This window comes from Pyrgilauda ruficollis, unplaced genomic scaffold (assembly GCF_017590135.1).
Source record: "Pyrgilauda ruficollis isolate IOZ18807 unplaced genomic scaffold, ASM1759013v1 scaffold6, whole genome shotgun sequence".
Taxonomy (NCBI): domain Eukaryota; kingdom Metazoa; phylum Chordata; class Aves; order Passeriformes; family Passeridae; genus Pyrgilauda; species Pyrgilauda ruficollis.
The window spans coordinates 3,129,156-3,155,315 of NW_024527710.1; the positions used below are offsets into that span (position 1 = coordinate 3,129,156).

Consider the following 26,160-nt stretch of genomic DNA (forward strand, 5'->3'; position numbering starts at 1 on the left):
TCAGCGCTCTGACCGCTCAGCTGCACGACCGCCGTCACAGCCCGTCCCCGCCGCTCGGGGCGGGCCGGCCCCTCACAGCCTGAGGGGACCAAGGGTCCCGGCCTCGCCTCGTCCGCCTCATCACGGCCCCGCACCCGGCCCGGCAGAGGTCCACAGAGCCGATCACGGCCGGCCCGCCGCTCCCCTCGGCTTGGCGGGTTGGGCGAGTCCGCCGCTGTGCCGGTCTGGGGGCGCAGGGAGAGCCCAAAGCGCCAGGCGGGGGAGCCGGGGCTGGCGCGCGATCCTGGCGCCCACCTGCGCGCCGCCGGCAAAACCTGCCCGTCCCGGCCGCCATCATCGCCATCGCCGCGGCTCCGCCCGCCGACCTCTCACCCGGGGCGGAGCAGCTGCCGCGGCGGGGCCGGGAGAGGCGGCAGCACGGAGCTGAGGGGTTCCTCTGGCAGGAGCTGAGGTGAGGTGGTGCGGCGCCCTTGTGGCTTTTAATTCTAGCCGTGTGTTACAGGCTGAGGCTGGCAGCCTTTTCGTCCCACCCTGGGTGTTGTACCGCCCAGAGAAGGGGCTGGGGTATCTGTTTATTAGGAGGGAATTTGGTGGGTATTAATAGAACGTTCCACATGATTCAGATGCTGTCCACTTGCCGCTGAAACCTTCTAAAAGATTCAGCTGGAAACCGGATTAAGTATTAAGGTCGGAGACCATCTGCGGGCTCAGCCGGTAAATCCCTGCCACACGGTGGGTGCTTGGGGCGCGTTTCAAGGCTGTGAGTACATTGGGAAGTTACCGAGGGCTGAAAAGGCAACAGTACTGGCTGGCGTTCGAAAGTATGTTAAATTATTTTGGTGGGATTAGTAACATTCTGTAAAATGAAGAGCTTAAATAGTACAACGTGTGGTAAGAAAGTGTGTGGTAATGATCTGGTTAAAATGACAGGCTAGAAAGGATAAGTTTCAGTGACATACAGATGTCAGAGTGGGCCGTGAAGAATAGAAAGTGAGTTGTTTATTCTTTGAATAAAGAAGGTCACATAAAGATGCCTTTTAAGCTTTTGTGAGTTGTCCCCTTATGTGAGCACCTAGATAGGTTCTTTATCTGTGTGTTGTCTCATGTAGGTGTGCTGGTGTTTGGCCAGCTTCAACCCACCACATTCGGTCAAACGTAAGCAGAAAGGCTGAGGACATTGCATGGAGATGCCTGTGTTTTGATGAATAGTTACCTAATTAACCAGGTGTAGAGGTAATTGACAGTCATAGTGATCCTATAACCAGGTTTAGGCCCATGGCATTACTTAAATCATAAATATTATGACTGCTGCTATGATATATAACCAGGCTTGACTGTATTTGTATTTGGCCACGTAAAACTTGGTACATGCTTGACATTACTCAAGTGTATAACTTTGTTGTTTTTAGCAAGAAAGTTTTAAATTTTAGTACCTAGAGGTAAAAGGCCGCTGAACTAGTCCAACCTAGCTAGACACTAGAAAAAATTCAATGAAACTGCATATATAATCTTGACTGGACTGTTGATATAAACTGGCATGGTGTTTGGATCAGTGCCTTCACATCCCAGATATCAGGTTAGTGTGTTCCAGTCAGGGCTGAGCAGAAGCTCCTCTGGTCAGAATAGTCACAGAAAATGTTGTGTGTCATGGGTGTGCACACTTGCTGTGCAGTGAGGCCAGACTTGCTCTGTGTTAGCTGCAGTTTTCCATGTATGTGCCTACAGTAGTCACTGAAACCTTCACACTTCTTAAGATGACCCAGAAAGTACTTGAAAAATTGTTTCCCTGTACATAGAATGCAGGTTGTTTCCTGTCTGTAATTCTGTCTCCTGCATATATGAGGAGTAGAATAATATAGCATACACTTTGTAAAAATGAATTTTCCCTTATTTTATAACTATGCAGTCTTAATATTTGTCTAGGTTGTTCTTATTCCTCCATTAACATTTTTTGGATAATGAAATTATTTTTCAGCCTCTGTTTTAAGTTCGTTTTATAATAAATTTTCATGCCAGAAGAACACAGTCAAACTATAATGGCAGTTGATGAACTTCAAGCCATAATACAAAGATGCGTAAGTAGTTTTCTTTCCTTAGAAGTAACAAGTGTCAGTAGTGTAAGTTTCTTTTCATATATTAGAATTAAAGCCAAAATGACCTCAAAAGACAAGTCAGTTGTGTCAGTTGTTAGTAGAACTTTTCATGGGGCAGCTAAGTTCAGCCTCCATGTTTCATTGACTTTTCTGTGGTGCTTATCCCAAGATGCTTGATTATTTCTGCTTCTTGGAGAAGGAAGTGTTCGTGTACCTAGGAACAAAAGCTGGTAGTTGTAGAAAACACATCTTCCAAAGAGAATGCTGTAGTCTAGACTTAGTGCTATTGAAATACTGCCTTGTCTTCTGCAGTAACTTGGTAGCTTTTTTAGTATGTGGAAAATGTATAAAAGTTACAATGATATTAAATTTAATTTTGAAATGAAAGCATGGATTTTCTTACTTCTTAATTGACTTTTATAAGTATGGAGTTAAACATTCATATTTTCTTTCTAGCAAATTCTGGAAGAAGCTGATTTCAAAGGAGAAGATTTTAATCTGTTTCAGGTAGCAGGTCAGAAATGTTTGGAAGATGGATATGCAGCTCAATTATTAGAAGTTATTCAAAATGAGAAAAACAAGGTGAGTTTAAGTTTGCACTACATATTAGTGTTTATTAACATCATTAAATATAAACCTGCTTATTAAGATGGGAAAGCTGCTTTCTCTGTGGAGCAAGGCTGTACATATGAATAGCTAATAAGCTGCTCTGTGTTAAGTGCACATTATTCTGTATTCAGGTAGCTCACTGAAACCCAAGTCATGGTAATCTTAACAAAACCATTAATAACTGTGAGTGAAGCAAAGAGAAAAGGAAGCAGAAGAAGCATAATGAGGAGAAAGCAACAGTGTCCTGCTTCCACAGGACAGGGGTTTCAGATGGTGTACTGGGTCCAGCTGGCATGGAGTTGGCTTTCTTCATGGCAGCTTGCATAGTGCTGTGTTTTAGATTTGTGACCAAAAAGGTGCTGATAATACACCAGTGTTTCAACTACTGCTGATCAGTGCTTGTGCAGCATCAAGGCCTTCTCTGTTTCTCACTCTGCCCCCAGTAAGCAGGGAATCTGGGAGGAGGCACAGCTGGGACAGCTGACCCAAAGCAGTGAGATAGTCCATACCACACAACATCGTGCTCAGCAGTAAAGACATGTGGATGGGGACCCGTTCCAAAGTAGCTGTTGTTTGGAGGCTGGCTGGGCATTGGTTTCCTCATGGGAGTTGATCTGCATCATTCCCCATCATGCTCTGCTGTCTTTTCTCTTTCAGTTACTACGTTGGCCTTATCTCATCTTCGGGGCTCCTCTGTTTTGCTCTTTTGACTCTCAGCCCTATCCCACTGAGGGACAAGAGCAAGCAAGCAGCTGAGGGGTGCTTAGTTGCTGTTGGGGGTTAACCTACCACAAATGGATATAATAATATTGGCCAGCTGTAGGAGCCAACTAGGCTGATGCTAATTTGAAGTACTAATGTCTGTGGGCATTAGGGATGCTGGGACAATATATCAAATTGAACAGAGATAAATAGGAAGTTCAGAAATAAAGCAAAGGGTAGAATATTTTAGCAATGTTATGTGGGGTTCATAGTCTGGTTTTGAATTTTGTGAGTTTGGAGTAACAACTGAAAGTCTCAATCCCCTCATGAATAATTTGTCCAAGTGTTCTTTCAGCACAACTCCTCTGCTCAGTCCCATTTTAAATGTATTGTCATGGACATTTAGAAGTATATATTGACATGTCAATAATTAGAAGAAAACTCTACAAAATATGCACCTGTGTGTATAGGTATGGGGAGGGGATACAGTGTGTGTCAAATTATGGTAACCATTGCTAAATATTCAGTGGCAGTGACAGTAATGGTTACAGCCAGGACATTGATCTGTTGTTGCTTTTGGTCTTTATATATACAGTCTTTCTGGGTTTAGAAGACATCCAGTTTTGGTTTATTCTCTGAATATCTGGTTTTTAGGTTATCATCAAGAATATGGGTTGGAATCTCATTTCTCCTCTTGTTAGATGTATTTTTATGTATAAACAAGAAGATGATAAGCGAGAACACTGCCTGAGGATACTAGATCAGTTGGCACAGGTATGGTTTTGAAATACATGATTATGATACAGCAATGTTAGGGAAGTTCTGCACAAAAAGGGGTGCTAGATCATTAATCCATGAAGCTAGTACACCAAAGGCCAGTTACACAAAATAAATGTTTGTACAATTTAATTCTGACAATATTTGCATAATGAATCTACATCACTACTTGAGTAAGCTGCTCTGAGTTTAACATTCCCTTGCCTCAGTTTAAGGTTACAGAGAATTCTAAATTCATGGTGTATGTTCAGTGTTTTGTTCAAAGTGGCTCTTTGTTTGGAAGTGGTAGGCTCAGCATCAGAGCCTTTCACATGAAAATGAGCTAAGTTGATCTAAAGGACACAATCTTACCTGAATTAGCTAGCTTGAGTAAAACTTACAGTGCGTTGCTAAATGTGTTTTCCAGTATCTAATTCAAGGTCTCTCCGTTCATGTTCTCTCTTTAGTTGTTTCAAAATCGTTCTGCAAGACCTTGCCATTTTCCACTTATCTCTGTCTGAATAGTATTTATTGTTCTCTTTTCTATCATTCACTTGGAAAAGTATTTTCCTTAAATCATTCACCCTTCCTCAACGTGAGAATCGTTACCTGATGATTCTGATGGAATAGGAGTGGAAAAATGTTTTAACCTGTAAAATCTCATTCTCTTTAATTTATGCACTCCAAAAACAACTTGCAAATTTTATAGCTTGAGTTAAATTCACACTCAAATTCTACTTCTCTCTCTGCCCCTAAGGATCGCTTTGCAAAGGCACTGTGAGGTTTTTACAGCCTGTTAAAATCAGGTTTAGTGTCAGTTTTTACTATTATATGTTTTCAGCTCATATGAAAGTGTACACACATGTATGCTCTACAGTAGATGTTAATTGTAGGCATGTACTTACTGTTTCATATTTGTTTTCTTAAACCTTATCTTGGGTGTTCAGATCTTCTCTCTTGACATTCAGGAACTTCTGTATTGCATGTGATTTATTTTTTTGATTATGACCATGGTTATTTAAAAATATGCATTGTTCCTCTCTTGCAGCTCTGCAATCCAAAGGAACTTTTTTTGGGTTTACTTGAGCAGATTGAGCAGACCTCTGGAGAGCAAGTGTGTCAAACTGTGATGTTACTGCTTCAGCCTTTGCAGACAGGTGGGATTCAGTTTATCAAGTATTTCTGAGTTGAATTATTTTCTCATTTATCAATTTAGTTTAGCCTCTGCTGGAATGGTTTCAGAATAAATCTGTCCTGACAAGCTTTACAGTCTATTATATTCTGCAAAATAACACAAGGCATATATTTCATACTTATATTGGCCTGTTAGAAAAACATTTTAGATGGAACAAATAGCATCAGTTGAAAAAGCAATATTCAGCTATTTTTCATCATTTACAAGAATGTGGTCCTATGACAGTTATATTTAGAGGTGTAAATCACTCCTACTATTGCTGCAGAAATAGGGCATCACATGGATTTGTGAAATTCTTCATTATTTGACTTTTAAAACTTGCAATTCTATTTTTTTTATAGTATAAAACTGTAATTTTGATTGAAGCTTGTTGAAATACTTTATTGGTGAGGGGGCAGTGTTATTCTGGCTTACATATGAATACTTAAAATGTTGGGTTTTGCCACTCTCTTAAGTAGGTAACCAGCAGTAGTTTCTGTTTTGTTATGAGATGAAATTGTGTTGTGTATCAAGTTGAAGTAAGACTGTAGCAATCTCCAGGATATGTTATTATATTATGTTGGAATTTAACAAGAGAAATATGTGATTTTTTGGATAGCCAATCTGCAATTATTCTGCACTGAGTCCAGTTAAAGTGGAGAGCCTCTGGTGCTGCTTCCTCAGTCTGGGAGTGTGTCTGTTATGTTTGCCATAGAGCAAAAACCAGAGTCAGTTCTCAGCAGACAAACTGGGCTATTGTCTCTGGTTTTGCCAAGGACAAAAGGAGTCAAGTAACAAATGCATTTTCTGGGTCAAATATGTATAACTTCACTTAGCCCAGCTCTAGAAAACATTTTTTTTAGTCTTCATCCTGGTGCTGTGGAGAAAGGAAGAGCATTGAAATGTGTGATAGATTTACTATTTGTTATTTACAAATACATGGCCATGTTAACTACAGTATATTAAACTAGGTGATGATGTTTAGTCTTGCTGGATTTGCTCATGTGATTTCAGATGTCAGTCCCTCTCCTTCCCTGAAAGCAAAATGTTTTCTTACCTAGTCACATTGTTTTTCTTCATGTTTTCCTCTACTAAGTAAGTAATAATTTAATGTCTCAAAATGTTCTCTCTTCTTTCCCCTTTCTTATTTTCTTTCCCCTAGTGCTTTTGAAACTTCAGAACAAGAAGGCCTACTCAGTGGGGTTGTCATTGGCCATGATTATGAATCAGCTCACTCCCTTACCTGTACCTTATACAAAACAACAAATACAAGAAGATAAACTTGGTCTCTGTCAATGCTGTAATGCAGTGGTGGACTTTGCTAAACCTTTTGTGAATGAAGTTGTTAAAAATATGGAAAAGTCATCAGAATATAATGACATGGAGCTGAAAGAGGAATTAATAAAATTGTGAGCATTTTATGTCTGTGCTATATATTCCTGTAACTTAACAAATTGCATAGTAGGCATTTATTGTATAGGTAGCAAATAAATTATCTTTTAGTGTTTTATAATGCTGCCAACATATATCTAACTAATGTGGTATTTTGACAAAGAACCCCTAAATATATCTTATATATTTATGCTTTCTGTTTAGTAGAGGGAAATGATAAAGAACTATTAGTTGGTGCATTGTGAAGCTGAGTTGGTATTCCTCTGTTCCTCAAATTTCCAACAGTGAGAATAATCATAGTCTGGAGGTGAAGCCTAAGTAATGCTTCTACAGGAGATGTTGGTTTTTTGTTTTTTTTTTTTTATTCTCCTTGGAATACCTTGAATAGCAGCAGCTGATATGAATATAGGCATTATTCTTGATCATCAATGGCACTATCATAGTCTGTATTTTTGACTGTACTGGTGATTTATTCCACCCCTTTCTTTTTCAGCTGTATGCAAAGCCTGAAATACCCATTATTGACAGCTCAGCTTGAACAGCTTGAGGGCATTGAAGAACATCCTTTTCGGCGTTTTGCAACTGAAATTATAGTGAGTGCAGTGGAAATGAATTACAGTGTGTGCAGAACCAGTGGTCCCGTTCACAATTGCTCTAATTTGTTCTAGTGCTCATTTTGGTTTCTGTATTGGTTGGTGGGATGACTTAATGGGCTGTGTAGGATATATCCTGCCTTTCCAGTTGGGCAGAGTCTGAAACTAGGTTTTTAATGCTAGTTATGAATTACCTTTTCTGCTCTTTCTCAATAAACTTCTGTTTATGGCTTTAGGTAGTGAGAGCTGAAGCTAAGGTCATTAAGTCGTGCTTTGACTGTATGACATCTTGCATAATTCTAATTTTCCAAAATGTGCCATCCTGGATGTTGGGTTTGGACAACTCCAGAATAGTGAGCTGACCTTGGTCTCCCCATTTCTCTGTAATATGTAAAAGAGGAGTTACACTGTGTCCTCAGCCACATGAAGGGTGTCAGGAGGTAACCCCTGTAGCATTTCAGATGTACAAATATCAGGGGTTCCTTGTGTTGTGCAGCATGGGAAAGAAAGGCCATACAAAGCATATCTAACTTTAAATCAGGGCTTGCCTTTAGCAGCTAAACGTTGTGTTCCATATTGATTAGTGAGAAAAATACAAAATACAGAGTATTCTGTGATCTGAAAAACACAGAGATCTTATAATGTTTTCATGAATCTATTGTCACTCATAACATTGGGGATAAGGGAGCTGAACTAGGAGTTTGCAGATGGTCTTCATTCTCTCTTTTGTTAACTTTTGTGTGCTTGACTTTGCTGTCTTAGTAACATTTTTCTAACACTAGTTACTTCTCCTCCAGGATTTTTTATGTTTGTGCTTATATCATAAATACTGCATATATATATTACAAACATAACATTTTTATTAATTTATATGCATGTACAAGAGAATGTATGTAAATACAGTTAGAGCTTTAAAACTTAATTGGCATACAGTTACTTTAAAGGCAACTATAGGAAATCTGTTTTTATTTTTTAGGACATTTTGTGGAATACAGGAGAATTGATACCATTAGTGTTTGTACATCATAAAGGCAAAAGTCCACGCTGGGAGAATCAGGAGTTTGCAGACATAGAGCGAAAGAATTCTGCTGATTCTTTGGCATGTCTGTCATACCTGATGTTTGTTCAGCATTTTGGTGTTGAATGCTTTCCAATGGTTTTTAGGTAAGAACTATTCTTTCTTGCTCATTGTAAGTCTGTACTTTGAAGATTCTTTCTGAGTGGAAGAGAACTTTATTTGTGAATAGTTATGAATGAAAACTGTATTTCAGTAGTATTAATTTTGTGTCAACATTTATGCCTTTATATTTTATGTAACTTACGTTATATAAAGAACATACTCCTACAGATTAGTCTAGTGTAGTTTAATTTTAGATGAGCTGTCGTTTTAAAAGAAACTACTATGATTAGTCACATGCTGAAAATTAATGTGTATTAATTGTTCATTTACATATCTATAGACAGTTTCCCCATAAAAGTTCTTAACAGTGATTTGACTTACAATTTTTTTGTTTGTTTAAAAATCAATAATTTTAGAAACAGATTTTATTTTTTTAAAAGAATACTAACCCTGAAAAATATATTAATTATGTGCAAAAGTATATGGCTTATGCAGTTTAATGTAGCCAGATTCTTCTCTTCTAGTCCTTCATACCTTCTGCTGTGCAATATGACACATATTGAAGTGCTGCTGAAAAGGTAGGGTTTGTGGAATTTGCAAGTCTAGATAGTGAGTGTGATCTTTTACAGTAACTCATAAAAACAGATTTGAAATATAGATAAGTTCAGAGGAGGCTTATAAACTTGAGTATTAAAATGGCAAGTTTCACTATAAGATGGCTTCTCTTATGAAGAAGCAGAAGTTGTCTAAACATTTATGTATTGTTTTCATCTTGTATTGTGATACCATTTTTAGAAACTTTATTCTGAACATGTAAAATTAGTAGTTTAAACACATGCAGAATAATTAGAGTGTATACTTACTTGCCTTTCTATAACAATTATTACTAAAGGCAACTATTGTGAAAATATTTATTTGAATGTGTTCTGACATGATATGCAAAATGATTAAAGGTCAGGCTTTCTAAAGGAAACCAAACTTTATTATATATTGTGATTATTTCACCCTCCATAAGCAGCAGTGCTACCAAATAGCTTCTAGCACTGCTATGGAAGGCAAGGTTCCTATTCTGACTGCTTATAATTTCATTTTCTTTGGTAATCAATGTCTCAATACCTGTGGGAAATGACACTGCTTTTGAGCACATATAAATACTGAGGGGAAAAAAAGTCATTTTTGACTGTGAAGAGATGAGTCTAATGTTCAATTTCTCATCAGCAAGTTTATTCTAAAAATCTTTGGGAAGAGTAACAAAGATTCTATACTTTAAAAATTGAATGAAAATTGTTGGGGGACACGTTCTTGTTGATCTCTGTTCTACTCTTTCTTCAAAATATCAACTGTCTTTTTAATTGACAGCTTAAATCTGATTTTTTTTTTCTAGAACAGAAGAATCTGTATTATCTAAAGGACTTGTAAGTTGTTTTTTTAAATTGAATTTTTGATGTTAGAATGTTTTATTTTTTCAGTTTTTGGAATGGTAAAACTTTGTTTCTCCTTCTAAGAGAGGTATAACTGATAGTTCAGATAATAGTTCCAGAAATATTTTGAGGCTTAATTAGGTATTCTTCAGCCTTACAAATACCTGTATTTATTGAACTGTACAGTCCTACATAAATGTTTAAATTACAGCTATCACTTATAATTGCAGCTGCTTGGAACTTGAAATATCTGAATGAGTATTAATGAGTGAAGGCTGTTGTAGCCATGAAATGTTAATCTGATAGATTAATTCCTGTATATGTGCATGGTGTTGACATCTTCATTTTCTTTTCCACGCCTGCAGGATCTGTTTGAGAGCTGTTTATTGAGAATGGAAGATAACAGCCTTCTCCATCACTATTTAGAATTCAGAGACTTTATTAATGTACCTCAGGTAATAAGAAACAGTGTACAGGAGTCTTCCAAGTTTAATTAGAAAAAATACTTAGCTGTCCTCTAGGTGTTTGAGAAGAGGGATCTTACTGGACCTTTATAACCTGTGCTGTTTAATTGAAACCTTCAGTGTCTTGCTATACAGAATTTATTGTCTTTTCTACCTGCTGCAGCATGAAGCTTCAGTGACAATTAAAATACACCCAGTGTGTGTGCAGGTCACTGAAGCAGGTGGGCACAGATCTTAGTTGAAAGGTGGTGCTTGCTCATTTTTGTCCCCTCCTTGCCAACCTGCAGCTTGGCTGCATTCTTACCTGGAACCAGCAGCACAAGAATAGTGTTCTTGCAGATCAGCCCTGGGATTTTGACTGCTGAAGCAAGCATGAATTTCTCTGATGAGAATCTTCTATTCCCTGGACATTCCCAAGTGTGTTGTGGGTTTTTTTGTTTGGTTTGTTTTTTTAAAGTCTTGAGTAGATTTTAGTCAGTGTGATGTAATGTAATAATCTGTATGTAATTGTAAATTGTATTTCCTTTCTCTGACTGCAGGATTTGGTGAAAATTATGACCCTTTGTCCCATGGAGCATATGGTATGTTAAGTGGCCTACAGAATCCGTTTTCTGGTTCCGTATTCTGATTCTGAATTCAGCATTCAGGATTCTGAATGCTGAATTAATTTTTTTAGAATTCATCTGATAAACATCTGTGTTTTTTTTAGAGAAAGAAGAGTTTAAATATTTTGCAGTTGTTCATAGACAAGTTTGATACAGAGGGAAAATACACATTATTCAGGTAAGCCTCCAAGTTCCTGTAGATTGTGTAATATCAGCCCTAGTGCAGCTTAATTGCATCGATACATTGATTTCTGACAGAATTTCCATCTGATAAGCCACATTAACACAGTAAAATTAATGTTTTGATAAATAATGAATTTCAATTGCCTCATATAAAATTAGCTGTCTTATGTAAGCCAGTGTTTAAAGGTTACATAGTCATACTGTTCTTCTGTGGTAAAACTCCCTCTTAGTGAATGTTATCTAAGTTTTGAGCTAACTCTATGGGCAGCTTTAAGGAGATAATATTTTTGTTTTGTTTGTTTGAAGGTGTTTACTGAAGACAAGCAACCATGCTGGTGTGGAAGGATACATTATTAAAAATATAAAGGATCAGATTCACTTAGCGTTAACGGTGAGGCTGATACCACTAAAACCCAAGCTGCCTTCTCAAAATTCTATCAGTATGATATTCAGAACATGTCTACAACTTAAACTTCCAGTGGTACATTAAAAAAAATCCACTTTGAAAAGAACATAAGATTAGAAAATTTTATTAAAAACATTATTTTGTCTTTTAATGTCTGTGGTTATTTAGGTTATAATTTTACAGTTGTATTTTTAATTTCAGTATCTTATTGTATTTTTCTAAGAAGTTATTACCTTTTCTGTGCTTGAAAATACATTTATGTCTTAAAGTGAAATTTCTCAGTATATTGTTTTATCCCCACAGTTCATTATTTTAAAAATATAATTCAAATATTAAAGTTCAGATATAATTATTAATTTTTTCTTTGCTTTTATGATGACAGCATTTTATTATGAGTGCTTTGCACATGATAAATCCATCAGGAAGGGCTGGGTTAGATCAAAGCCATTTTAATCTCATAATAATTGTACCAGAAAGTTTGGAAAATTAATTAAAACGAAGTGATTAACTTTTTACTATGCAGCTTCAGAATTCTCTTACTACATTTTTTCCATTTCTTTCCTGGCTGTCAAAAAGACAAAAAATTTTAAAATTGTGAAGAGGCTGATTTGTGAACTTCACTCACGGGTCAATATTAGAAAACATTTCTTACAGGGTTTGATTTTTTTTAACTTTTCTGTTTTATGCAAGTTATTGTTACAGTATTTAAGACCTAAATTTTGCACTCAGCTGAAGTTTTTGTATGTTTTTTTTTTCAGAAGGAGTATGACAACATTTGGTTTACGGGATATCACCTGATCTCCCTTCTAGATTTAGTACTTTCACTTCCAGAAGGTGCTGAGACTGATCTTCTGCAAAACTCAGACAGGTGAGTTGTAATCACAGTTAAAAGCTTTTCTTCTTTCTTCATTATTAAAAAAGACTTTAAACTACCTTACTACAATGATGTATGCTGTCATGTAATTAATGAGGTGGCAACATCAATGTATTTTAAGGTTTTGGAACTAGAAATGGAAATGGTCACTTATTTTAACCACCTCTGCATAGGAGAATGTCACAATGCCATTGCATTAATTTTTAACAATAAAAAAGGATGTCCTCCTTCATTCCCCAGGGATGTGAAATGACATAACTAATGGGTAAAGCAGTATTTCCTCAGGAATGTATGGTTTGTCAGCTCTCTGCAGAAGCAGCTGAAGGAATAAAAGCAATGTGGTGTGGTCTAATATGATAGAGGGGAATAATAATTAGATGCAACCTATGGTGCAAGGTATCTTTGAGGCAGTTTCAGAGATTGCTACTGGGAATCCAGTATCTCATGAGTAGGATTACAGATCCCCCTGAACAGTAAATAATTGCATAAAAAATAATAAAAAATAACTGAAATGTGTCTGAAAAATCTTGTGTATATAGGGTAGGTCTTCCTATATGATAAGTAATATGATGATGCTTAGGCTTGTAAATCAGTGGGGAGATAATGTCCAGATGGACACACACCTGCTTAAAAAGCCCAGAAGTATGATGGTTAACTGTATTTGTTATCTGGAAAAAAACCAACTTATAATCTCTGCTCAAAATATGGTAAAACAAAAGCAAAAAAAAAAAAAAATTAAAAGCACACTCAAAAGTAAAATTTCAGTATAGTAGTAAAGAAAATTGTCACACTAGTTTCAAATCAACTTTGGATCAGCAGTGATACATATTGTACATTCTGTATTATACATATTATAAATTCTGTGATAAGGTTCTGTCTCCTGAGAGGACTCTTTCCCTCTGCAATCTGATGACAGCTTCAGTTTTACTTGCAAAGTGTGAACTGTTGTATGGACATCGCTGCACACAGTGCTCTAGGTGGAGCTGTACTGCTCAAAAGATGGGTGGTTGCTTTTTCTACAGATGGATACTCCATACCAGCACATCTGGCTAATGGACAATTAAAATTATAATCCTGCTAATAGGTATCTGTATGTTTTTAATTCACAGGATTATGGCATCACTGAATCTGCTGAGATACTTAGTCATTAAGGATTGTGAAAGTGACAATCAAGTAGGTACTATTTGATTTGAAAATGACTGATTAGCTGAGAGGTGGATTCACATGAGCACTGCTATCCTTGATTCAAAAAACGTGGGTTTTGCATTTTTCTTTGTAATGGTTGGTTCCCCAGAAATTATGCTTTTATTAAGACATTAGGAAATACGTGATCTGGTCCTTTGTTTTGATGAAATTGTTTGCATATATACTGTTCCTATAAACAAACTAATCCTTTTATTCTGCCTGTTGAACTGTGATCTATCTCCATAACAACAGAGAATGTCACCACCAAATCACATACCCAACCAATATTCCCATATGAAGAAATTGTTATTTTTGCTTATTTATTTGCTGGTATCCCTCAAACCACCAACTGGGTATCTTTAGAGCAATAATAATACAATAATATAATTTTCTAGTTTCTAAAATAGAAAAAAAAAATCTGATCTACTTTTAGACTAATTTGAGATCTGGGAATAAATTTTGTAAGTGCCCAATAATGTTACTAATCTAATTAGAATAACAGTGAAATAACGAGTACTGATTGCTAAAACTGTAATGAAAATGAAAAGCTTTCAGTGGCTGCATTTCTAATTTACTATTTATGTAACTAGTTAATATTGGTAAGACTGTATCTGTTTGTCATATTTAAGGGGTGGTTACTATTTTAAGTACTCATAATGGTCTCCTCAGTTACATGTAAATACATAGCTTTGTAAGAGAAGTAAGAATTCCTCTTTTATTATTAATAAAAAACTACACGTAGTAGCTCTCAGCTGCTCTAACAGTGCTGTCTAGTACCTGGCAAAAAGAATGTTCATACAGCTTGAGGAAAAAATAGCATCACATCTTCTGAAGATTTTCCCTTAAATTTAGGCTCTGTCAGTTCTTCTTGACTTCTTCCCTGTCTCTCTTCATACAGTGCAAGTGAGGCAGAAAGAAAATGCCTCCTTCCACGTCAGTTCAGATATTTTGATTGCTGTGTAGCAAGCATTTTCATTAATCAAGTTTAAAAATAAGTATTTTTCTAGAAAGTTCCTTTTTTAAGCCACATTTTGGTGGAAGTAGTTACTGTCCTTATTTGGACTGTTAACTGTGTCATTTAGTATTAAAATGTGGTGAATTTTCCACTGTCGTTAGTGGATTCACTGTATTTAAAATTGAAAATTTTTCTTTTTATTGTCCTTATTCTGCCCTTTGAGGATACTGCCTGAAGACAGGAGTTGTATAAATGGCTCCTATATACAAAGCAGCCTTTGTGTCTTTGGATTTGTTTCCTTCTGCAGCAGTTTGTAGCAAACCCAAGCTTATTTTCCTCTCTGTAACCCTGAACAGCCTTGGTTCTGAGCATCTTTTCCTTGCACCTCCTGCTTCCTGAATGCCATTATTGTAAACTCCTTCTTTCTGCCCATGTCAGACTGGGGAGAATTTTGTTGTCACTTTGGCTACTGTGTTGAAGGATAGGAGAGTAGCATATCCAGTAACATTCCTACAGTGCTTTTAAAATGCAATATAGACAATTGGGAAGCATGATATTTATCACAACTTTCCGTGGCATCACAGTACAGTGTTAATTCAGGAATGTTAATTTAAATATTTGTTCTGTTCTGCTGCTGAATTATCTGAGAGGCGCCTACAACTGCCATTTACTTGCTGTAGAGATTCTAGCCTGAGAAAGGGCCTAGAACCTGCCCTCCAGGTTGCTTAGTATTGCAATGCTTCACTGAAACTGTTTTGTAACCTTCTCTGTTCTGTTTGGCTAGACTGGTGTGTGGACCACACTTGGCAAGATAGAGCAGAATTTCTTAAAGCCACTGCGTGTAGGACTCAATATGTCAAGAGCACATTATGAAGCAGAAATTAAAAACAAGAAAGAAAACAGAAAAGGTTGGTTTTTGTTTGTTTTTTGTTCTTAGCTTTGTTCATATCTAGAAACTTTGGTAATCCTTTGGAAATGAGGAACTGGTGAATGCTGCATAGATCAAGTTTTATTTAACTGTTGCCACTAGTCCAAATTTCAAATAATAATTCAGTAGTTGCTGCATTAAAAATTTTCATAATTGGTCAGAACTTATCTGAACTTATCTGTCATCACATTAGTAAATCTTATGGAAACCTGATAGAACTGTCACATGAAGACCTTCAGAACTTGTTCTGCATTTATACTTTTGATTTTCACGTTACAAAGGAGAAACTTAAGTTTCTCTGAATACGTAACCCTTAGGTTTCATACCAGGTGTGGGAGGGTTAACAAGAGAAAAAATAAGTCACAGTGCTCTCTAAAGCCTGAAGCATTACATTCACTTTTTAAAAATACATTAAATTTTTTTTTTTAATCTGACACACAGAATCAGATTCTGCTCTGGGTTAAGCAGACACATTGCATGGGGCACAAGAGCTGTAGCTGCTTTAGGCAGTCTCTCTGTATGTCAGATCCTCTGTTCCTTATGGTCTCCAGTATAATTAAGATAGCCCAAGGAATTTGTGTCTGCTACTAAAAATGTCAATACAGCTTTTTGCCCCTAGTCTTATCCTCTTCCTTTGCAAACTATGTACTTATGAGGCAAAGAAGGGGACTTTTTTTCTCAAGACAACTTGTGGATATCTCTCTAAAGGGAATCCTTCAAAATTAATCAGGAGGCTTTTTCTTAAGTCCCTCTACAATTCTCTAGCCTTCGACAAAGTATAAAGAAATTTGAGACTGGGAGAGGACATCTAAATTGTAACAGTAAATGGTTTAGCTTTCTTCCCTTGTGTTTAATCTTTGTAAGCATTACACTGAATTTCAAATATGTGGTCTGAATGGAAGAGGTTTTCCCCTTATTTTTCAGACCTGTCCTTGTAGCTTAGCCTGCTGCAAGTAATCTGTCTATAACAGAGAAGCCTGCAGCCTTTTCTTAACAAAATAAGTATTTAATGTCTGGATTCATTAAGTCAAGCTAAAGAACCTCCTACTATCTCTCTGGATGTGGAAATACTAAAAATGTATTAAAACTGGGCCAGATAACATTTATTTTTCCTTTTGAAGAGCATGTGAGCTCTATCAAATTAGTTCCAGTTGCAGATCTTGCCTGTTCAGTAATGTAGGCATTTGTGTTATACAAAGTATAAAGACATCATCTAACTCCAACTGTCTTCCTCTTCAGGTCTGTCGTGTTTTGTCAATCCCTAGATTTCTGTTCTTAACAATTACTGTCATGAAATCCTGATTTTTTAAATATTCTTTTAATTCTAAGGGTCATGTTGGTTTCTTCATGTTTTCTTTTACAGAGGCACAAAGTTCTAACACAGTTTGCTCTGTAACTGTTAGTGGGGAAAAGATGCCTGCCATGACTACTGGAATGCAGCTTCAAGTGAGTTTGCACTTCTCTTCAATCACTCTGAAGTACTGAGTGCATTTTTTTCAATGTAGAGACAAAAGTAAATGTAAAATGGGTAAAAAAAATAGAACAAAAATAACACTCATCTTTCTTGTCATTTCAGGTTTTACACTCAGCTCTCTTCACATTTGACTTAATAGAAAGTGTTCTAGCTCGGGTAGAAGAACTCATTGAAGTGAAAACAAAAGCTGTAATGGATGAGAATAGTTAAGGCAGCTGAAGTGTCTGAATCAAGATACTCCTGACAAGATCATTTGGACTATGAAACTTCAGGTGCAAGGGAGGCTATGGCCCTGTAAGGAAGAGCAATTTAGAGTGGCCTCCAGAAGAACTGCAAATGCTGCTCTTCATAAGTCTTGTTGCTGTTCTTTTTTATTTTCTTTTGCTCTTGTTGCATGTGATTTGCAGATATGGTCTGTTTATTCCTCTTCAGAATTTGATGCTTTTTCTTAAGTTTAGAAACTAAAAAAAAAAAAAACAAAAAACCAGGTGTGTTCTTCTCTGTGGCAAGGAGGTATGGTTAGGCGTTTATTTTTTTTTAATTTTCAGAATTTGTTGGATAACAGTTGCTGACTGGTATTGTGAATTACAAAGATTTTTAGCAAGTGATTGAAGAACCATTAATTAAAAAGCCCTGTTTAAGCAAAAGGTATTTTTATTAGCACATTTTAATGTTGACAAACAAGCTTCTCTATTTGCAGACAGGACTGTAAGGTACAGATAGCTAACACTATAGAATACACTATCTATAGATAGTAAAAACACTGTGGCAAAGGAAACCAGGTTTAAAGAAAAACAACTCTGAGCCAAAAAAATGCTAGAACTTACTAACATAGCAGAAAACACTTATGTTTGAAAAATAGTGTAAGGTTGCATACATACATCTGCTGCTTTTAGAGATACCTCTATTTCTGAATTGTTTTAATTATCCTTATCTTTAACTGTTCAGCTTTCCTTAAGATATAGTAAATTTTTTTGGGAATTATTAATAAATAGATGAGCCTTTAAGGTCAGAACCAAGTTAAAAATAAGGATGACTTTCCTATTGTGCAGCTAAACCACTTTTTTTTCCCTCCCTCAAAAGCACATTTGGTATCAAGTATGCTATTTTTCATTGTATAGCTATTTAATACGAATTTTCATGCCAAATGCATATGTTGTATGTAGTCTTTTGAAATATAACTATATTTTTAAGAACATTCTATATTTTGTTTAAAATGTAGCCATTCTATTTATTAATAAAAAACCAAATACTAAGTTAATTATGGTGCGATTGGTACTCCTGAAGCATCTTCCAAACTGGACTTTTTTCTATTATCTGGGCTTTTGTCATTTCTATTTTGCAACGAGTATCATCTGCTTGTGGCTTGGAAGTTACCTTAGAGAAAAGAAAAATAACATGAGTAGAACACAGTGGCTTTTAGGTGATAGAATATTCAACATTTTATTTTTCCAACAGTAGAAATGCAAAATTATTTAACAATGAAATTTGAATTGTGTGTTCTCAAGTTGGTGTTCAGGAATGCTGTACACAGAGGTGATAGTATCTCAACGGGAGTTAACAGTAAGTGAAGACATCCTAACTTAATGGTAAATAGGAGCCAGACAAGGTCTTAGATGTCTAATTTCTTTTCTTAGATACTACTAAGATCTATTAAGTTAGCTTTAACAGTAGTTTAAAGACTCAGCTAATGCATCAGAGCACCAGTCCTACCTTAGTGTATTAATGGATTGTGGTCAGTATAACCTAAAAAGTTCCATTAAGGAAAACCAAATATTTTATAGTTCTTGGCTTTTCCAAGTAATACACTAATATTTTTAAGTGTATGCAACTGGACTTACCTTAGCCATAGTTAGCATTAATTTAACAGTTTCAGCAGGATTATGAACTGGTATTACACGTAAATTGCTGCCCAGGAATCTGCACAACAAAATAAGTAAGGTTACTTTTAGAATATTATTTAATTTGTTATACCATAAAACTCAAACTCAAACAGCATTCCCACATGAAGTAAACATCTTTCAGTGTGCAGTTTTACTTACAGGGAAGGCTGCTTTTATTCTGAAAGGCAAGTGCAGCATTCATGCTGTTTGTAAAGCCATCTGTCCCATTTCTGTACCACTTATTTAGGTGGGATTTGGAAGGGCTCATTTCTTTATCAAGGTCTCTTCAGCAATCAATCAGCACTTCTTAAGCATGTGTACATTCAGAGAGAGCTAAACCCTCTTCTGTGAGATATTGCTGAAGGCTCTTGTCAGTGGCAGTAAAATATATTTGGGTTGTTTTGCTGTTTTTATGGCTGTGGAAGAACACAGCCAAGTATCTAAAAACACTGCTAAAAATACTTCAGAATTTGAACTAAATCTTTGTGATGTACTATAAATAAAAGCTGTATTCCAGACACGATTAAGATAATGGGATAATTCCACTACTTTCATATAAAGACTTGTTCACTCAATACTTTAATCTAAAATTATTTCTCTCTATAAATAGTGTTATTAATATGCATTCATTCTTGAGGAGGGGATCTGAAGATTTAAAATAGTAGCATGAGTTGTTATTCAGGGAGAATTATGGAGGAGAGACATCAAAGCTTAGGCAAGCACGGAGCCTCTCTCTAAGAATTGCACCTTAAGTGTGGTGTAACAATGATGTTACCTTTGCTGCTGTTTTCTGTTGTAGAGCTTAAACAGGAGAGGGACTTCACAACAAAGAATGAGGAATTTGAAATAACCAAAATGAATTTAAATAATGCAGATGAAGTGCCCAGCTGCTCAGCTGCATAGTCCCCTGTGACCTCCCCTTGTGCCTGCCACCTGTTCTTCCCTGCAATCTGTCTGATGACTTGGAGTCATTCACATTAAGACCTCCTGCTGGTAAGGTATCTCATCTGAACTTGTCTGCCCTTGCTTCTAATTAGCAAGAATAAATGTTACAGTGCCAGTCCTTCTCTAAGCATAGGCACTCGGGTCCCTGGTGAGTTTTGCTAAAATGTGATGTAGAAACAAGGGTTGGATTTGCATTTTGTGATTAGGGAAATCAATTGATGCAATTTTACTCATACTAGAATGGGCTAAACAAAGCATGAATGAACAAAGTGCAGCAAAGAAACAATGACATGTACTTACCTAGATCCATGAAAATCTGTTTCTATAAATAGTTTTGCTTCCAATAACAGCAGGTCTAAATTTAGTGTTCTGTAGACAGAATACTGGTAATTTGAACACATCTGGCCTTTCCTCCAAGGTATTTAAAAATCACCATACAGATGTACTAAGGGTTTTTGTGGAATGCTCATTTAATCTGTGATGATAAACACTACTTTTCTCCCACTTCCCCCATGCTATGCAAAGCTTCCCCAAAAGTGTTCATGTTGTTAACAAGAATCCTGTAATTTTCTTGTTAATAATAAAAAATAATCCTTCCCCAACTGCAGCAAAACCATAGATAAGCAAAAAGAAGCAGTAATAGAAGACAACCTGACAATACTAAGGGGCTTTGTTTTTTAACAAATCCAACAGGTGGCTTGTAGTTTCAAAGAACATGGCACAACTTTCAGTCCCTCCAGGAGAAGCTCAGTCAGTGATTTACAAACAGTAGCAGAACTTCAAGCTACCAGGTAATAAAAAAAGCACATGCATTTAAATATATGTATGTAATTGTCCTTTGTCAACATCAATTTGATATTGCTTGCAACGAAAAAAAAATTTTAATAAAATTACTGACTTGCCAAATGGAATACAGTTCCAAAATATCACATTTTAGTCATCAGCATGTGCACAAAACCCACTGTTCATAACCACAAAGTAGACTGAGATTTAGCATTGCCATCACCTGAATAACGTGGTCTTGCTGAATGGTGGCTGAACTTTTAAAACCTCTCATGAAAATTTATAACATTTTCACAAACGGGTAATAGATTTCTTACATTTCATCTCATACACTCTTTATTCATCAGCATTTGGCAGTATGCCCAGGATTTAATGGAATTGGTGCTAGTTACTTAAGGAGGTAAAGATCAAAGACTTCATTAGAATAGTCACTTCTTTGAGGCCAAGAGTGACAATCAACTGCAGTTAGGGCCACTGTACCTACAAGAAAATAGTTCTGACTACAAGCATGGAGCACAGTCTGATCACTGTTGTCAGCTGGTATGTACTAAAATATGCAGGTTTTCAGACTCCTACATTAGAAGTTAGAGATAAAAGTTTTAAACAAACCAGTTTTAATATAGTTTTATACTTTTGGTGTAAAATAACATTGATTATTTAATTGTTCTAGCACAGTGTAACAGACACTGTTCCAAGTAAACATTTGAAAAGCTGGTTAAAAATCTGCACTTTACAATACAGCCTTTTCTCATGACATAAACTTGCCTGCTCTATTTTGAAAATTACCATGAAAATAAGGTTATAGAGCTAAGAAAATTGTCTAATTTTCCAATTAGAAAAAAAAAGTTATACTACATAGCCCTAAAGTGACTGAAAGGAATCTTATTTGATATGTTTTGAGTAACATCCTCTTTTGTTACCTGTGATATGTCAGATTGATTCGCTTGGTATTTTTTATTTGCTATTAATAAACAAATGCTTTAAATTTTTTACAGTGCATCAGTAAAATAAAATTTGTGTATTCCTGAAATAATTCACAAAGGGTAAGGTTGGAAAGAACCATAGTGTGTCAACTCCAATCTCCCTGCTCAAGCAGGGTTATCCCAGAGCACACGGCACAGGATTGCATCCAGATGGTTCTGGAATATCTCCAGTGAGGGAGACTCCACACCCTCTGGGCAATCTGCTGCAGTGCTCAGTCACCCTCACAGTGAAGAAGTTCTTCCTCATGTTCAGGTGAAATTTCCTGTGCATCAGTTTCTGTCCATTGTCTCTTGTCCTATTTATTCCTAAAATAATATTTCCAAATCCAAGACTGCTATTTCATTTCTTCTTAGCAATATAAAGTTCAGTTTGATGTTGAAATCGTACCTTCTCTGAATGCTGAATATGATACTCCATTCTTCTGGTCCATGAAGAGCAGCTGACAAAACCAAAAAGCTGTTCCGATGGATGTTTATGAACTTCTGAATTCTTTTGGAAAACTCTTCTTCCCCTGTCCTGAGCAAGTCTTGAGTGTCTGACAGTATAAATGCAATGCCTATTGAGGAAATTGCTGTAAGTGTACAGGTCATGGCAGTAATGGGATGAAGTTCTCACCACAAACTGGAAAGCGTAATTCTTGAAGCAACCATTAGTTTGAAACACAATGGAATAGAACACGAATGAATTTCCACATCTCTGACAGGGAGATTTGGCCAGTGATGCCTAGCAGTTTTAAGATAAAATTAAAAATGTCTCAGGTTATTTTTCTACCTTAACATCAAAAAACCACCAGCTATTCCATCTACTCAAAGTAGACACATCTGAATGCCTTTGAGAGCACATGCTTCAGGAACAAGCAACTGCTATAATGGAATGAATTTGGGGCAAATGCAAAGCCTGACTGAAAAGCTCAGGAAGTCCTGTTTCTAAATGAAAGAAACAGTTGTAAAATCTTAAAAAGTTAGCTAAACTGTCTGCCATGAAAAATTAACTTGTATAGCTGTCAACTTAAGTTGTTCTGAAAGGGAAAGTTAAGGCTGAGGTTTAGGAGGATTAACACCTGAGCATACAAAAGTCTATGTCAACTTGTGCTAGTCCTTAGAGTTCAGGAAAATTGAAGTATCTCATCTACATGTCTAGAATATCTTCTGCTCTAAAAAGGAAAAGCAGCTGTTTCATGTTTACAATTTCAGTGACTTCCTAATCAAATCCACTCAAATAATCATTTTCTCGCCTCCTCTGCCACTACTAGCTGTGCAAATTCAACTTGGAATTTGAAAGCCCAAGGTGTTGGTTCACTCTTACATTTACAGCCATGTATACTAAAGATCTTGATGGCAGCTTACATGTTTGTGGCATTTAGCATGTTTGCTCAGTTATAACACAAATTTACTGAACAGTTCAGCTGATGATCACCAAATCTCATGTAGCTGTTCTATAACATGTCCAAAAAAAAAAAAAAATACAGTGAGAGTGTTTAATTCCCAACATTATCTGTTTCACACTCTGATTTACATACAATCATAGCACAACTCCTTCCACTACTGCACAACATCCCAACAAGGTAGATTTCATTCAATTTAGTGTAGCCCACAACTAAATGGCTGCCCTGACTCTGTACTTTGGATTTTATCATTTAAAAGCATGAACTTTAAAGTAGTGTACCAGAAAGAGGAAAAATCACAGATCCAGTTTCCACTGATTCTGAATATCGAACTCGGTGTTGTTGTCTCTGCAGAACTGTAGAAATTTCATGATCCTAAATAAATTTTAAAAGGTTATTTTGAAAAGTTTTCAGCCAACAAGTTAGAAATATTCTTAAAGCATCAGCAGGACCACTATAGCTAGACCTTTAGCACTGTTGTTCAAAAAGTATTTCTTATTCCACTTAAAAAACGTACTAAAATGTTAAACATGATCAGTTTTGAAGTATTTGATTGGAAGTTACAAACTGAATAACAATTATGTATGTGTATGTTCAGTTTGTCTTAGGAAACTCTTGCATAGTGAATAAAGAAGGTCAAACATTTTCCAGTCTGTTTTGGTAAGGTGTGCTAAAAGAGGATTTGCAGTAGTGAGGATCATACAGTAGCGTGTTTCTATCACCCTGGTTAATTAGGCTGCATTATTTTCACAGATGTCAGCATCTCAGCTGGAAAATCGTTCAGAAATTTTGTATGGGACATGATTTTCTTTAAAGCTTTTTGACAGAAAGCAATCCACACAGGAAAAGTAGAACTTTGCACTATGCAGCATAATCATCTACAGAATGGAATGTGTTTGGATGTATTTTTCAGCCTGCAAAAAGCATTTCTGCAGTATGTTCCACAGAAGCTGCACGAATGCACATATATTAAAGGTTAAATCACTGAGACTTTTTAGCTAATAACATGTTCTTTAACCTACCCATTCAAAACACAGCCAGCCTGCTTACATAGGGAAGTGCCACGATTTAGTGGAAGAGTACAACAGAAAATCTGGATTGCAAGTGAACCTTGAAGGAGACATTAACCAGAAATGTCACGCTTTCAATTGGTCTGGAAAGGGTACACTCAGTGGAAAGTGCTTGTAAGGTTTAGCTACATTTTGCAAAAAAAATCTCAGCTTCAAAGCTACTACTGAATTATTGTACAAATATAAATAACATCTATATGAAAATGATAGCTCATAACCAAAACTGATGCAGAAAAGCTGTAGGCACACAATATGTGGTAATTGGGAGTGGGGCTGGGCCCAGCCTCATCCCCAGTGGGTACAGCTGTGAGCAGCAGGTGAGCAGCACTGACAGCAATGAGCCATGGAGTGCCCAGGGGCACTGAGCAACCACCGAAGGAACAGAGGGCACACAGGTGCACTGCATCAGCATGAGGGGATAAAAGGTTGGGACAAAGAGCAAGAAGGGCAGAGCTTGCAGCCTTCTGAAGTGCCATGTATGGGCAGGTACCTGAAGCCTTCTGATGTGGTATGGTGTTACTCTCTTTGGGTGAATGCTTAAAGCTTTCTGTAATTGTATGGTGATACTCTGTGTATTGTGGCTGTCTCAACTATGATATATGCTGTGACAAAAAGCCATCTTGGATTTGTATTCATTACCTTCATTGCTTTGTTTATGAGGACACCTTACTAAGAGCAGTAGTTTTGAGTAGAGCTGGGGATAAGAGTGAGTTATGCTGGTATAGCTGATGAAATCACTGCCATCCATTTCCTCCCACTGTGTTATGGCACAAACATGCACAGTTTACAGGCTGTGAACTCCAAAATGAGCAGGTAAGTACGTATAGGCTTTAAAGTGAGGTGATTCAGGAATTACTTCAACACAGTTCACTCATTTACACAGCGGAGATGGGGTGATAACCTTGTCAGCCAAGCCAGCATAAGACATCCTAGCTTGTGAATCAAAACTCTCTTGCCTCTAAATTCTCGCCAGCTGGCATGAAATTGGCCTCAGCTGCAGAAGCTAATTACCAGCTCCTTGACATACCCTTTCACTTTACTTGGGAACAGAGTCGAGGCTTCTGATGTTAACAGATAAAATATATGTAGTAATATCTGTAAGACTCAGTATTTTAAACTTAATTATGTACTTACAGAGTAATTGTCTACCCCAATGTTGATACTGCATAGGAAAAATTAAAGTATTTAGGGAGAAATTCAGAAAAAATTCAGCAACATTTCTGATGGAATTATTTATAAAGCAAACTGAAAGAGGCATCAGTGCAGTGCAAAAACGATGAGTCAGGAGAATATCCTAAAGCAGTGTAACTCAGAAGAGCAGGTGACAAGAATACTAAATAGATATGGAAGTAGCTAGGAGAAAATACAGTTGCACACAAAAATAACTAGTTTTCTGATAGAACCAGCTTCAGACTAATATCAGGTTTATCCTGAAAAAAACTGTATTTGTTGACATTGAATAAAATATTTCCATATATCGAATAGAGGAAATTCTTTCAGCCTCCCCAGAGAGCCAGATGCTGGCCTTGACAAGGGCTATCCTACCTGCAGAGCTGTGCTCATAATGACCGTCGTTATCCACCTTGTCTGCTCCTGCCCGCAGCTTTCTGCCATCTTTCAGCGGTTTAATAGCTCCGCATTGAGGTGTCACTTCTGAAAAGTTTGGGAAAAGAGAGACGACAAATATTTCCCGCCACTTAACGAGGTGAGCTGTTTGAAGCACAGGGACACATTAAAGAGCTCATTAAAAACCAGCGGAGCACAGGCAGGAGCGAGAGGAGGCCGGGAGGTTCCCCTCAGCCTTTGTGCCAGCTGCTCCCCATGCCGGCCTCAGCCCTTTCCCGCCCCGAACCCGTCCTGGGGCAGCGCTGGAGCCCGGAGGCCGCAAAGCGGGAGCGGGGCCCGGCCTCACCCCCAGGCCTGCGGCTCAGCCCTCAGGAGCGGCCGCGCGGCGCCGGAACCCGCGGCTCGACGGAATGTTCGTGTGGGCGGCGGGTTCTGCAGCTGGTTGTGGGTAAGAACAGGCCAAGTTATTTTCTATAGAAGTTATATAAACATAGAAGTTTCACAGGACAAAAATGCGAAAGCAAGAGACAGCACCACTTTCAGTGAAAAAGAAATAGTGTGCTGAAGCTTCTTTTTTAATCATGTAAGAGGAAATAACATTTCCACTTGGT

The 26,160-nt window shown here is 37.1% G+C and overlaps 3 protein-coding genes across 9 annotated transcripts in view; 1 reads left to right on the forward strand and 2 right to left on the reverse strand.

Moving 5' to 3' along the window:
- Positions 1–352, reverse strand: part of RPAP2 (RNA polymerase II associated protein 2) — a 56,525-nt gene extending 56,173 nt beyond the window's left edge. For all 4 annotated transcript variants that reach the window (XR_005956431.1, XM_041483116.1, XM_041483118.1 and 1 more), the window contains exon 1: positions 295–352. Coding sequence is in view for 3 of the 4 variants with exons in the window: in XM_041483116.1 (XP_041339050.1) it covers positions 295–343 (49 nt within the window). In the remaining variant the exon portion in view is untranslated. The remainder of the gene's footprint in view (positions 1–294) is intronic.
- On the forward strand, positions 1–18,182 carry GLMN (glomulin, FKBP associated protein). Of its 4 annotated transcripts, none has more exons than XM_041483121.1 (20): positions 1–451; positions 624–760; positions 1,976–2,075; positions 2,550–2,675; positions 4,059–4,178; positions 5,209–5,317; positions 6,497–6,743; positions 7,220–7,319; positions 8,296–8,483; positions 8,964–9,017; positions 9,824–9,854; positions 10,226–10,315; positions 10,864–10,905; positions 11,034–11,107; positions 11,419–11,503; positions 12,277–12,386; positions 13,502–13,565; positions 15,317–15,440; positions 16,824–16,906; positions 17,037–18,182. In XM_041483121.1, exons 3-20 carry the CDS (start codon positions 2,010–2,012, stop codon positions 17,142–17,144), a joined length of 1,821 nt encoding a protein of 606 aa, XP_041339055.1. In that variant the 5' UTR covers positions 1–451; positions 624–760; positions 1,976–2,009; the 3' UTR covers positions 17,145–18,182. The 4 variants fall into 4 exon arrangements, with proteins under 4 accessions (XP_041339055.1, XP_041339054.1, XP_041339053.1 ...); XM_041483120.1 differs by having other exon boundaries at positions 624–732; XM_041483119.1 differs by having other exon boundaries at positions 2–451; positions 624–714; positions 17,037–18,181.
- Positions 18,179–25,950, reverse strand: CUNH1orf146 (chromosome unknown C1orf146 homolog). Its single transcript, XM_041483124.1, has 6 exons — positions 25,896–25,950; positions 25,529–25,636; positions 23,195–23,288; positions 21,917–22,085; positions 18,776–18,854; positions 18,179–18,311 (listed from the first exon to the last, which is right to left on the reverse strand). The coding sequence occupies exons 2-6, from the start codon at positions 25,595–25,597 to the stop codon at positions 18,192–18,194; spliced, it is 531 nt and encodes a 176-aa protein (XP_041339058.1). The 5' UTR covers positions 25,598–25,636; positions 25,896–25,950; the 3' UTR covers positions 18,179–18,191.
- Between the last annotated feature and the right edge of the window lie 210 nt (positions 25,951–26,160).

Bases quoted from the DNA above. Each gene is read 5' to 3' on its own strand.
- CUNH1orf146 (XM_041483124.1), bottom strand. From the start codon at position 25,597: ATGGCAGAAAGCTGCGGGCAGGAGCAGACAAGGTGGATAACGACGGTC. The intron at 22,086-23,194 runs GTACACTACTTT...TTTCCTCAATAG, and splicing joins TGTGATTTTTCCTCTTTCTG to GCATTGCATTTATACTGTCA. The intron at 18,312-18,775 runs GTAAGTCCAGTT...CTTTTCTCTAAG, and splicing joins TAATGCTAACTATGGCTAAG to GTAACTTCCAAGCCACAAGC.
- GLMN (XM_041483121.1), top strand. From the start codon at position 2,010: ATGCCAGAAGAACACAGTCAAACTATAATGGCAGTTGATGAACTTCAA. The intron at 11,504-12,276 runs GTGAGGCTGATA...TTTTTTTTTCAG, and splicing joins AGATTCACTTAGCGTTAACG to AAGGAGTATGACAACATTTG. The intron at 13,566-15,316 runs GTAGGTACTATT...CTGTTTGGCTAG, and splicing joins ATTGTGAAAGTGACAATCAA to ACTGGTGTGTGGACCACACT.